The sequence below is a fragment of the Carettochelys insculpta genome, chromosome 20, assembly GCF_033958435.1.
Source record: "Carettochelys insculpta isolate YL-2023 chromosome 20, ASM3395843v1, whole genome shotgun sequence".
NCBI classification, from domain to species: domain Eukaryota; kingdom Metazoa; phylum Chordata; order Testudines; family Carettochelyidae; genus Carettochelys; species Carettochelys insculpta.
In genome coordinates this window covers 21028441-21042053 of record NC_134156.1, presented here as the reverse complement: position 1 = coordinate 21042053, position 13613 = coordinate 21028441, and the positions used below count along the sequence as shown (strand labels likewise).

The window sequence follows — 13613 nt, the reverse complement described above, 5'->3', positions numbered from 1 at the left end:
CTCGCTTCTCCTCTGCTAGCTGTCTGATCTTCATCTCGCCCTTCTGAAGGCCCTTGTGTAACCCCTGCCTCCATCTGCTGCGGTTGTCTCTAAAATACTGTGTGCCAGTATTTTTGTTCTTTTGAAACTAGCATTGTCTCTTTTTTTTTTTTTTTTTTTTTTTTGCATTTATTACCATGACAGTCAGTCACTTCTCTTTCTTATATAGTATAACTTTGTACTTTTATTTTTGTACGGTGTTGCTATGTTTAATTTCAGGTTGTTGAACATGCAGTGTGTATCAGCTAAACTTTTTGATGTTGGTTTGCAGGTCATGCATCTGGAAGATTACGAAGATGGGGCAATATTTTCAAATTTAAATCACGGTCCTTATCCACTACTTATTTCTCTTATTTTACTGGTTCTGGATAGCATGTTTTATCTACTTCTAGCTGTCTATCTTGACCAGGTCATTCCAGGTATGTTGTTTGGAATCTGAGATGCATATTGAACAGAACCACATCAATCCTGAATTTCATAACTCCTCTTGAAGTCTGTGCCTGCCTTGATTGCTAAGTACTTCTGAACACCAGGACCTTAATTGGTGGCTCTAATATACAGTATTGAAATAAAATCTTCAAGACACTTTGTTGTATAGTAATGACCCTTCCTGTGTTCTTATTCTTTCACTTCAGCTACATATAAAGCAATGTTTATGTTAAGCAAAAAGATGAAGTTAAATATAAAAGTATTTATGAACGTCTTAAATGTTACTTTAAAATGTGTTTGAATTAAAAACCATGTTTTACTTTTCTGAAATAGTCTCGTGAACCCCAGATGGAAAATCACGCAGGGTGGGTTTAATTCTGCTTCGTTATGACATTATTGTGCAGGGATAATTTTCTTTCCTAACTGACCCAGTTATCACAATCTTTAGAATTTTTCTTCTTGGAAATTGTCTCCGTGCAAGATGATATGTTAAATTATTGATGTGTTAGTAAGTGTGACATATTTAGGAACAAATTCATTAATACAGGTTGAACCGCTCTGGTCCGGCACATTCTCATCCAGCAACATCAGTAATTCAACATGATTTTAGATAGCCAGACGACCACTTTCATGGATGTGGCCAAGGTTCCCATGGTCCCATAAAGGTCGTTTACAGCCACCAGTCCTCTCTCTCACTATTGTATGCTATTATTTAGCTCTGATTTTACCCCTAAATGTCTTGTAAGAGCCCATTAAGTAGTGGAAATATTGGTTATGCTGCTAGACAATATTGACCTCCTATGGTCCAGCAAATTCTCTCATTCAGCACTTGTCAGGTCCCTAGGGGTCCGGACGAGAGAGATTCAGCCTGTTCCGGTGAACATATTCCTCTCTGTTGCATACGTGAGATCGTTCAGCACAAACTCCTTTGTTTATGATCTTTGTCTTTATTATCCATGTATTTAAATCACTCTTCTCAATATACCAATTCTGGAAAGTGTTCGAATACTTGCATAGATCCATCGTTTCTCCAAAGATAGACTTTGCTGACAAGAGGTGCTTTCTTTGGTGAGAACCGCAGTGATGGGTTTAATGCCAAGATAAGCAATGTAAATCTGGCCCAGTTTTCAAAGCCAAAATCCAAACCCTGAAATCATATCTGTGCTTAACATTGTAACGTCTTTCTTTTTTTTTCCTTAGGTGAGTTTGGATTACGACGGACATCATTTTTCTTTATGAAGCCCTCGTTTTGGTCAAAGCGCAGGAGAAATTACAAGTGGTTATATGAGAGTAGTGTTAATGGAAGCTTAAGCTTCAGCGAGATGGTTGAACCTGTTACTTCCGAATTTCAGGGAAAAGAAGCTATTAGGTATATTTTCCTTCTGTGGCATGGATCCCTGTTTAGTGCGTGCCTAGGAATTAATTTATAATGTGTTAGTTCACATAGCATGTGGTCTGCATTTTATCTAGTTCTTTACCCATTAAAGTAGCAATTGTCCATTTCCTATGAAGCCACATCTTCCATTAAATGGATGTTTTCCAAAGATGACAAATTTTGTTTTGGAAAAGGAAATGTTTACCTATCATATGTCCCTCAAATCAAACCTTCTGAAAATAATATCTAGCAGAATTAAAGCAAAAGGAAATCCAAGTTTGTCAGTTTCATTGATGCCATAAGTGGCATAGGTGATTTCAGGTGCTGAAGTCAGGTGGATTTAAAGTTCAAGAAAAAAATATTCATCTATTAAACTAGATTCAGATATGTTTTTGTAAATACTTTTGGTATGTACATGAAGAATTGCGCATTCTACCAAAGCCACATGGAGGAGCTACTAAACTAGCTTTCCTGCGATGCAATATGCAACAACCCCATAAAAGAAAGCAGTTAAACTATTCCCAGCACCTTTCAAAAATGACATTAACTTCTACATCTGTGTCTTCATGCATTCCCAACATTTTAATATCAGAGTTTATTCTCAATCATCCATATGCAGTATTACATCTTTGCTATTGTTTTCTGTTCTAGTGGAATGAATAGACATTGAGAAATAATCTAAACCTTCGTTTTTCTTACATGGCTCCGTTAGTCTTAAACAAAAATGTTTGTGTTCAGTGGCCAGAGCCAGATTGATGTGGGTTTTTTCCCCTTAGTTAATGTGTTATCAATTTGTTTTGAATAAATCCACGTCAGTGTGAAGAGTCAGGTTTTCTCCATCCAGTCTTCCTAAGCTCACATGAAATGCTAGGTTGTTTTTGTTCCTTTTCTGCTTTCACATCAACCAGTGCTTTTGCTTTTTGTCAGTGATGGCAGCATAATCCTCCCTGGCCCTCTGTGCATAGACTGCACCTCTTGACTTCATCTGTACAGCTGATGTACTCTTTGAGATCGTGCAGTTCTCAAAGACCTACCTCTGTCATGATGCTGTCAGAGAAACTCACAGAACTCTTTTTCTGTAAATAAGTATGAGGAATAATTGTGGAAGAGGAAGGGGATCTCATATATCCTTTGTGGGAGAAGAAAAGCACATGAGTTAACTAACCTTGTCGTCCACCTCCTTCCCCTACCATCTGGCCTGTCTCTTTTGTGTTAACATAGACTGGGCCTTCTATTCTATTTAGAAAGTGCCTAGTAGAAGGTTGGGTTACCGTAGGGAATTATTCAGCTGATATGGTAGAAAATATTGAAGTCAACGAGGAAATTTCCCTGAAATGGCAGCACAAAGAGGCAAGAATATCAGCAAAAGGTTGCAAAAAGATGCCCATTCTCTTTATATATTTACATGTTTCCGTGACACATTTTATGTGACCAGTATACCAGTAAAATCCATCAAATCTTCCTATAGTAACCTTGCAGAATTGTTCCTCTTGATCTTTCCTCACAAAAGGAAATATTTTATGCTCTTACTGTATTTACACAATGGCATATCTTCTTTCAGAATCAGCTGTGTTCAGAAAACGTTCAGAAAAAAGGGTGAAACAGTGGAGGCTCTCAGAAGTAAGGACATTTCTAGCTTCTTAGTGACTTATCAGACATGGAAGGAAAAATAACCCACAAACTTAATGTCTTTTATGATTTTTTGGTGGGAGGGAGCATGAAGTGGTGTATGCTTGTGTGTGTTCTCCCTTGCGTCTTTACCCAGTCTACCTCTAACTGCATGTCAAAGGAGCTCCTAACAAATTCTATAGGATTTCCCTCTCCTTCAGTCCTATTCCTTGTGGAGTGCCCGCTGTACCTTCCACACTTGCAGTCCTAACTGCAGTCAGTATGCACAGAGCACCCTCTTACTGGCACCCATGAGCTGGTGGAATGGTAGCCTCTAATTCAGTTGTTCGCAACCCGTGGACTGTTTTATGGTTCAATCAACACACAGTTGCAGCCCATGTGACATCCTCAGGGCCTTACAGATAATATGGGTATTGTGTGGCTGCAACCCACAGAACACAGAGAGCTGCATATGCAGACCCCAATAGTAAATATGCTGAGAACCACTGCTCTAACTGATAATAAATATGCTGAAAACCACTGCTTCCATGCTCAGGTTTCTTCATAGTGCTATTAGGAAATCTAATCCCAACTTTTATTTAGTGCTGCTGTTGCAATAAATACTAGGCTGTGTTTGAGGTAAAGCTTTCCTTGGAGTACAAAGTAAATACATACCCTACGTGTCAGAATTTGATGTAAGCCAGGGGTGAGCAAACTTTTTACGTTGGGCCCCACTTTTCTTCCCTGAAATTAGTTCCTCCCCCCACCCCCAAATCTGTCTAATGTAATCCAAACCTACAGAAATTTCAGTTACCTTAATATGGAAAAAAAAAACCCCACCCTTTCGGCACATGTAAGAAAATAAGTCTGTAGAATGTAAAAACTTCATTCATCAGTATATAAATGTGAATACACAGCCATAAAAAGAGTAACATATTTTGACATTTTTAATGAGATGGACGAGCCTGAGATCCAGCAGCTGATTGTGCTCTGCCCCCCTGTTTGCTCCCCGACACAAGTCAATGCAGAATGGCACAACATACGTCATTAGCTTCTTATTTCACTTGTTCTTTTTTCTTTTTGGGTCAGGTTTGTCCTTTGACATATATGAGGGCCAGATCACAGCTTTACTTGGACATAACGGAACTGGCAAAACTACACTGATGAACATTCTTTGTGGACTCTGTCCTCCTTCGGATGGTGAGAATTCTCTGGCGTTAGTTAAAAAACGGGAAGCGTATGGCTGTAATCACAATCCTTTTTTGTGGCCACTGACTTCTGAGGCTATTTGAGATTGTGCTCCTTTTGTGAGGCTGTTATCTGAAATAGGCTAATTCTAAATGATACGTACATTTCAATTGGTGGACCTGGCCCGTGGATAATCACTTTTTTTAACTTTAGGGTTTGCATCTGTCTATGGACACAGAATCTCTGAAATTGATGAGATGCTCGAGATAAGAAAGATAACTGGGGTTTGCCCACAATTAGATATACATTTTGACGTATTAACTGTGGAAGAGAATTTATCCATATTTGCTCAGATCAAAGGCATCCCTCCCAACACTCTGATACAAGAGGTAATTCACTTGGATGTAAGTTATATGAAATGTGAATTCACTTTAATTAAAACAGTTTTATTGATTGCAGTATGGAAGTAGTTTTGCAAGATTAATTTACAACAAAACTGGTACACTGTTTTGCTAAAGAGGGGAAATATAGGAAGGTATTTAAAGTTTGTTCAATTTGTTTATATAGGTGGAACAAATAAATAGTATTGCATGTTCACAAACTTAGGCTTCGTATAATTTATCTAGGTTAAACTCCAAGGCCATGATCCTATAATAGGTGCTGTGTTGACAGTTGGTACAAAGGGTTGCCTCTAAGAATATGGGGTTAAAATGTTAGTTACGTCTTATTCCAGGGTACAGTCTTAAAATATTAATTGGAAAAATCTAAAATGATCAATAATTTGTCAAAAATTATCATATGATTGTAGATAATTCTGCCAAGTCACATTTTAATCACTGGCCTTGATTTCTGTTGAATCAAACACTGCTGCTGTTATATTTTGAAAGGTGCAGAAAGTGATGAATGATTTGAATATGCAGTCCATCCGAGATAACCAAGCTAAAAAATTAAGTGGGGGCCAGAAGAGAAAACTGTCAGTAGGGATTGCTGTTCTTGGGAACCCAAAGGTAAGGGAGTGTAAGCAGAGTACGGAGTTACTGCTCTGTGTGTGTGTGTGCGCGCGCATGTGTCTGGGCGTGCACGCACACGATCATGTGCACACATAGTGTATCTGTGTTCACATTACTTGGCAATTACAAGTGATGCAAATAAGAAGGTTGAAACCTACACAAACTATTTCTATATTTTACACTAACTCTGGCTTAAAAAATTCAAATTGCAGAGTTAAAGCGTGCAACCTTTACATGGCAAGGAGTTAACTGTTAGTGAATGTAGTAACTGGATTATGCAGGTTGAACCTCTCTGGTCCAGCAACATCTGTGGTGCAGCTGGCCCAAAGAGCCCCTGGACTAGAGAATCCCAGCAGAACAGAGCTAGTTTGCCTGGCAGGCTGGGAACAGAGCCCTGCCTGTGGGCTGGAGGCAGAGAGCCCCACCAAGGGCGGTGAGCCCCACCTGTAGCCCCTCCATGGGGGCTGGGCCAGTGGGCCCAGAGCAGAAAGGGCCACCAGCAGCCCTGCTGCAGAAAGGCAGGGTGGGGGTCAGGGAGCAGAACCCCTCCCCCACAGCAACCCTGCAGCAGGGAGTCAGGACAAGAGCAGAGCCCCCCCAGCAGCCTGAGGGCAAGAAGCAGGCAGCAGCCAGGAGGGAAGCCTGGCCTGCAGGCTGGTCCAGGCCCCGCCCCCACCCTCCCCAGTGACCCCAAAGACCTGACCTACCCATGTCAGCAAAATTCCTCGTTCTGGACTGCTCATGTCTCAAGGGTGCCCAACGAGGGAGGTACAGCCTGTATTGTGTATTTCTGTGGTAAATTAACATAGAAATTACACTCTATCTGGAATGGGCAGAGGGGAGCTCATTGCCCCCTCTACAAACAACGTGGCACAAGTTGTCAGCAAGAGCAGGCTCATGGTCTGAAAAAGCCATGCAAGCACCTTGGACAGGAGAGTATGTGGGTATCTGTGACCAATAAGATGTGAAGTTTCTGTAGGCTGGGTGCATGTTTAAAGGCTGCAGTTTATAAATGGAAGGGATAAGACCCTTCAAGATTTCCTGCCTTTTTAAAACACATTTAATTTCTCCAACTATTGTTAAAAGAAAGCAATGTGCCTTTTTACCCTTGCAGTTTAAATTTATAGAGGGAACTGAATGTATCTGATTCTAAAAAATGCATTTCTGTAACATAGTGAGAGATTTATTTTTTCTGTTTCTCGCAAATTGGTGATGGATGTATTCAAAATAAGTCATGACAATGGACGTTTTGCCTAGCTTTTAGTTCATAAGACATTTCCTGCCATACTTTTAAACGAATAGAGCATGAGTGCCCTTTTTTAAAAAAATTGAAATAACAGCCCTTGAATTAATAGTCTTCTTGTGTTCTGTAGTAACAGAGAGATGGCTGTATTCGTCTATATTCTATCAAAACAAAAAAGCAGTCGTGTAATGCTTTAAAGACTAACAAAATGATTTATGAGGTGAAGAAGTGGGTCTGTCCCACGAAAGCTCATCACTTAATAAATTACTTTTAGTCTTTAAAACACTACGTGACTGCTTGTTTGTTTTTCTGTAGGATTTTGTGTTGTTGTTTTCTCAGATGGGAGTGTGGAGGGCTTAGGTGGTTTTGTGTGTTTTTTTTCCTTAATCATTATGTAGGTTTTACTTTTGGATGAGCCAACTGCTGGTATGGACCCATGTTCACGGCATGTTGTTTGGAATCTTCTGAAAAACAGAAAAGCCAATCGGGTAACAGTGTTCAGTACTCATTTCATGGACGAGGCAGATATCCTTGCTGGTGAGTTTTGCTGTGGCCCTGTGGGACATATATATTAGGGGACTGCAGAGTGTAAGTTTAGAACTGTATTTAGCATATAAGGAAGTGGTGGGCAACCTGCAGCCCACAGACCCTCCCCCCCATATGCCTCTCACACATTGTGGCACTGGAGTCCCAAGCTTCCTATTCATAAAAAATAAATTACAAACATACACATCTCATAGAGCTGGAAAGAACCTCAGGAGATCAATGAGGCCAGTCCCCTGCTCTCATGGCAAGCCCAAGCACCATCTCCCCCCCGCACCATTTTTTTTTTTTTAATCTATTTGTCCCACATCTCTAAATGGGCACCTCAAGGATTGAACTCACAGCCCTGGGTTTAGCAGTCTAGTGCTCAAACCACCAAGCTATCCCTGGTACCTGTCCTTGCTGGCACTTATGGAGGAACCACAAATCTGCTGATTCACACTCCGTTTCCCCCCCGCCCCCCCTTTCCAAAGCTGGAATGTCACGGGTCAACTGTTCACTGTTCCAGATCTGAGAACGAGATGGAGGAGTGGGGACAGAGTAATTTGCATGCTCTGAAAGTGCTGGGAGGGAAGGAGGGGTGCAGTGAAGTGTGAGGCTTCAGTGTGTGAGAGGCACGTGGGAGAGGCGGATAAACAGGGCTGCAGCCTGCTGCGGCCCACTGTGGTGAAGGAGGGCTGCTCGTGTGACTCTCTCACCCAATGTGGTTGCCCATTCCTGGTGTAAGGTGACCAGATGCTCGTTGCACTGCCAGTGTGCAGCGGTGGTCTCTATTTAGTCATGCCATAGTTTGTGGGTAGATTGAGGGTCTTCATAACAAAAACTCCTCTTTCGGTTTCTAGATCGAAAAGCTGTGATTTCTCAAGGGATGCTGAAATGTGTTGGCTCCTCTCTCTTCCTCAAAACCAAGTGGGGAATTGGCTACCGGTTGAGGTATTTTGCAACTTCTAAGCCACCTTCAGTGTGTCATTTTATATTTGCTTTGTCTTCCAATTAAGATTAGATGTCACTTTCACGCGGTTGGCTACCCTTTCAAAAATAGTCTTGGAAGGGAGAACCTGATGAACTGGGTGTTATCCACAAAAGCTCGTTACCTAATAAATAAAATTGTTTGTCTTTAAGGTGCTACAGGACTGCTTATTTTCAAAAATGGCAACGTAGAAACAAAGAGGTTTTAAAATACTTTGTATTTTTAGTATGCACATAGATGGGTATTGCAATATAGAAGCTACAACAGCCTTGATCAGGCAGCATATCCCTGAAGCCAGCTTGGTGCAACAGAATGAACTGCAGCTCGTGTATACCTTACCTTTTAAAGACATGGACAAGTTTTCAGGTATGCTGCTATTGTAATTCAGTAAAGAGGTAATGGAAGGGTGGAATCAGCTGATCATGAGAGTACCTTCAGTGAAGTATGTTGTCATTTTTATATATATACTTTTATCAGTGTTTATAATTAGTGAAGACTGACAGTGTTGAAAATTTATAAGTATATTCTTTTCCTTAATTCCCAGTTGCTTGTTTATTTCTTTGACAGGTAGGGACTAAAGTCTTATTTACATTTACCAGGAGATTGATGCTGTCAAGCTTAATCTCCCAGGGGTTGATTTAGCAGATCTAGTAACGACCGGCTAAATCCACCACTGATCATACTCCTATTGACTCAGTGCTTCACCACATGGAGAAGAGGAAAGGGAGTGGAAGGGAGAGTTTCTCCTGTTGACTGCCTGCATTGGGGATGCCACAGTAACTTGACCTGAGGTACCTCAACTCCAGTTACTCTGTTCATGTAGCTGGAGTTACATACCTTAAGCTTGGTCTACACTTGAAACTGAAATCAACCCTGTTATGTTGCTAAGAGAGGTGAAAAATTCACAACTCTCTGAGAAAGTTAAGCCAACCTAACCTCCAATATAAACATTGCTAGGCTGATGGAAGGAAGAATTCTTCCACTGACCTAGCTACTACCTCAGAGGGTACAGTGACAGAAGAATCCCTTTATCACTGTAATAAGTGTCTACGTTACTGCACTATAACTGTGTTGCTGCAGCACTTGTAGTGTAGACGTAGTGTTAGGCCTGAGCTACGCTAAAAAGTTAGGTCAATCCAGCTAGGTTGCTCAGAAATCCACATTTCCTGAATGGTGTAGACAAAGCAACCTAATCCTCCATCCTCTCTTCCCCCTGTCTAGACATCACTGGGTGAAGTGAACAATTTTTCCATCAGCTTAGATACCACGTCTCGGAAAAGTGGATTATCTACACTTGTGGTGTCCAACACACTAGCCACATGTGGCTGTTTGGCTGGTTGAGTGTGTGAATAATAAATATATATATTCAGAATAATGTGGCAAGTTTGCTGTAGCAGTAGCCTGTAGAGTGGCTACTGCTTCGGAACTTCGTGGACACCACGAATCTGCATCAACCGGAGATCCTTTCCCCTCAGTGTAGGCAGTAGTGTCTACACTGGAGCACAACACAGGCCTAGCTGCTGGTGCCTCTATAACATTTCAAGCGTAAGACAAGACCCAACACTGCTTTAGGGACTGTGCTCAGCATCTGGAGGAGAAAAGGGGTCCATCAACTCATTCATCCTTGCAGCCGCTCAAGGCGGCCTAGCCTTCCATGACAGGAAGCCTGGTACATTAATTATGAGGTCAGACGTTGGCAATAAATAGGTAAAGAAGTGGAGGATGGTTTTTAACAATGGAAATGCAGAGGATTCTAACGGCGTTCCCATTAATTTTTTTTTCATTTGTGGGTGAAATAAATTTTATTATGTGCACCAAGGCATGTGAGGATGTGCACCACCAATAGAAACACACTGCCCTCTGGGGGTGGCTGGAGGTGCTCTGTTAATCAGCTGGGTGGCAACCAAATCTCTCCTGGGCAGCCACCCAAGCACTCAGCTTACTGGGAACCCTGGACCCTGCTCTTGATCCAAGGTGAAGCTCTTATACTAAATTCATCCTTTTTTTGCTTGGGTCAAGTTGTAATAAAAACGACTTGGATGGTTTTAGTTGAAGGGTAGCAAAAGAGACCCATACCATATGGAGTGCCAGCCCGTTGTGAGCTGGAAAGGACATTGTATGGTAGGGTCTCGAGATTTTGCAAACTTAATGTTTGCGAATTCAATTATTTGTGAGCGGCTGCTTCCCCCGAGGCCCCGGGCAGGAGTACCATCAGCCAGGCTCCAGGCGGGAGCCATATTTGCAAAATTCAACATTTGCAAGGGTTCTCAACATGGAATCCTTGCGAATGTTGAGACCCCTCTGTATCGCCACTGGGAAATATGCTACTGTGAGAGGGAGGGTGGACCAAATACAATGGATTGAATCAAATCCCTGGCAAAAACTACTTAAAAATGAAGTTAAGGTTGAAAGACTAGAGGAAAACTTGGGGGTAAATTATATTACAGGGGCTCTTTCAGGTTTGTTTGAGTGCTTTGATTTTTGCCCTCTCATGCATTAATATTCTGTGTGGAGGTAGGACATATGGATTCAAATCCTCCTCTGAATCAGATGGCAAGATCTAAATCCACGTTTACCTGAGTAGTGAGAGCCTTAAACTCCACTGGAGAGACTTCTTCTTTCTCTGGCCAAATGAATATGTGTGTACTCATGAAAAGTAGAACAGAATGTCTATATCTGGTGATTAGGCTGTTTGATCTGAGGAGAAAAAGGTCTGATTCATGTCTTAGCCCAAGAGTGGGGATTCAAACCTGTCTCTCCTACAGACCAAGAAACCATTGGGCTGAAGATTATATAGATACATGCAGTTTCAGATGTGGGCAGGGACAACACCTTTTTCTGACTAAGCCATTCAGAAAATTTCACTGAGTGTTATTAATAAGATAACTGGGAACAAAACACAGGTCTGACAGTTGCTACATTTTTAAGGACTGTTTAAAAATTAATTTTAACTCATGGACTATTTAATGAACTAACTTGTAAGATTCTGAGGATGAATGGATATGCAACATATTTGTACTTTAAGCAGAAAACTCATCCTTGCATTAAACACAGTGCCCTAATCTAGGGCTCCCTAATACCTTGTGTGTACATTGTATGTATTCATTAGAGAGTCTCACCTTATGTGGGGCATACTATGCTTATTTATTAAATCAGAGACAGTTTTGGTGAGCAAATACAATTTTGTTTCTAAGCAACCACATTATTACACCTACAGGATTATTTTCTGATCTAGACACTCATTCACATTTGGGTGTTATTACTTATGGAGTTTCCATGACAACCTTGGAGGATGTCTTCCTGAAGCTGGAAATTGAAGCAGAAATTGATCACGCAGGTGAGATGTAACTATAATATTTACATTTTTCTTTGTGACTTGATTAGTCATGATTAATTTTTGTAAAATTTTATTGAGCAGTTTTCACTATTAGAAGCTTGTTATGGAAATAATAACAAAAAATTCCTCTGAGGGAATATTGCATCAAACTGTATATGACACTTAAGATCACCTGCTGTTGTGGGCTCTTGGAAATACCTCACCAGAACAGCAAACAAAGGGCAAAATGGGTGGAAAATAGTCCCTGTCAGATGTCTATGGCTGTAGAGGTGTTGTGCTGACCTTCTTTACTTTACAGGGATGAATTTGAGTCTTGAATCTGATTTCCTTTTTTTTTTTTCTTTTTTTAATAAGGTGGACATCATAGCTGAAAGTTCAAAAATAGATTTTTCATAGGTGATATAGCATTTTCCCTGTGTGATTTAGCATGTGCACTGAGTTGTGGACACATGAAGCATACTTCAGATTTCCAACTGTGATTCGAAAAATATATTTGTTTTTGTAAATCAGAACTTAAATATCTAACCATAATTTGGACCCACATTTAATTGCACCTCTGACTGCGGGTGGAAAAGCAAAGGCCTGTTTGAATGCTCCTTGCAATCCGAAAGTAAGCACTACCCTGCTAGTTTCAGTGTTTCATAGAATAAATGTTTGTCTCTTTTCTACCTTTTTTGTTAACACCAGGGTGTTAAACTATCCTGTGCCCGTGAAATTCCTTAGAAAACATGTAACAGTTGAATAATCCATGATATCTAGCAATATTGGTAATTGCATGGGACAAATTAATTGAGCTTAGTAAGGTGTCCTCCTTTTGCTGGTTGCTGAAGGAACCAGAAAGGAGGTTTTCAGTTTCGGCACAGGACTACAATTTGTTTAGATGTTTTGTATAAACTTTGTACTGTCATTTCACTCCTCCTGAAGATGGGACATGACATTACTTGGTCCACTGGCTTGGTCCAGGAAAAGTAAATCCTATGTTTCCATTTATATCCTCTTCTCTTTCCCTATAGACTATAGCATCTTTAATTCCCAGTCAGTGGGTGAGGAAGTGGATACAAAATCGCTTGACGACATGGAACAAAGCTTTCTGATACTCTCTGAGACATCATCATCTCCAGTGAGCCGTAAAGCTCTCTGGAAACAGCAGGTTGCTACTATAGCAAAGGTTCACTTCCTTAACTTAAGACGTGAAAATAAGTCAGTGAGAGTTATGTGAGTATTAAGATTCCTTCCCTTTTTTTTTTTTTTTAGCAAAATCTGTTTGAGCATCAAAAATTCAACTGCCAAACATGCTTAGATATAGAGAGTAAGCCGTGCTTAGACATGTTTTAGTAACATGTTTTAGTAGTTTGTTGTACGTCTGCGCTGTATGCAGTAGCTTCTTGTTATGGTTTTTAAACTGGATATTCAGAATGTTAGGTAAGTTGAAGGATGTGACATTGGAGTTATGCGCTTCAGTTTATGGAGAGGAGTAGAGACCTACATAGGTATAAAATTTGTATCTGCACCTCTAGCTGCAAAAACGAGCCTCTAGTGGTTGCATGTTGAAAAAGGGATAATAGAGAGAGTGTTGAAATGCACCAGCAGGGGAGGCAGAGGACAAGGAGAATCCTATATGTACCATTGATGTTGGATCAGTGCTGAAAGTTTCACCAAGGGTGGGGTTAAAGTGCTGCACGGAAAATGATGAAATTATGGGCTGTTCAGAACATTGCGTTTTGGTACCTAAATGAAAATGTATCAAACTAATATACTGACAGTGTTACTCATTGGTTTGGGAGGAGCTGCATTATGTGCAACAGGTGTCAGAAAGCTGCAGGTTGTAGGGATGAGAGTGCTCTGAAAGCTGGCAAGTGTCATGTGGCCAG

General features: G+C 40.8%; 1 protein-coding gene across 3 annotated transcripts in view; it reads left to right on the top strand.

Moving 5' to 3' along the window:
• The window catches only part of ABCA5 (ATP binding cassette subfamily A member 5), a 72968-nt gene that overhangs the window by 25651 nt on the left and 33704 nt on the right, over positions 1 to 13613 (top strand). For 2 of the 3 annotated variants that reach the window (XM_075014993.1, XM_075014994.1), the window contains 11 exons: positions 311 to 458; positions 1669 to 1837; positions 3405 to 3463; positions 4541 to 4651; positions 4853 to 5043; positions 5527 to 5646; positions 7291 to 7429; positions 8278 to 8368; positions 8632 to 8771; positions 11623 to 11742; positions 12756 to 12957. In XM_075014993.1, coding sequence (XP_074871094.1) covers positions 311 to 458; positions 1669 to 1837; positions 3405 to 3463; positions 4541 to 4651; positions 4853 to 5043; positions 5527 to 5646; positions 7291 to 7429; positions 8278 to 8368; positions 8632 to 8771; positions 11623 to 11742; positions 12756 to 12957 — 1490 coding nt within the window. The remainder of the gene's footprint in view (positions 1 to 310; positions 459 to 1668; positions 1838 to 3404; positions 3464 to 4540; positions 4652 to 4852; positions 5044 to 5526; positions 5647 to 7290; positions 7430 to 8277; positions 8369 to 8631; positions 8772 to 11622; positions 11743 to 12755; positions 12958 to 13613) is intronic. The other variant, XM_075014995.1, reaches the window with a different exon arrangement.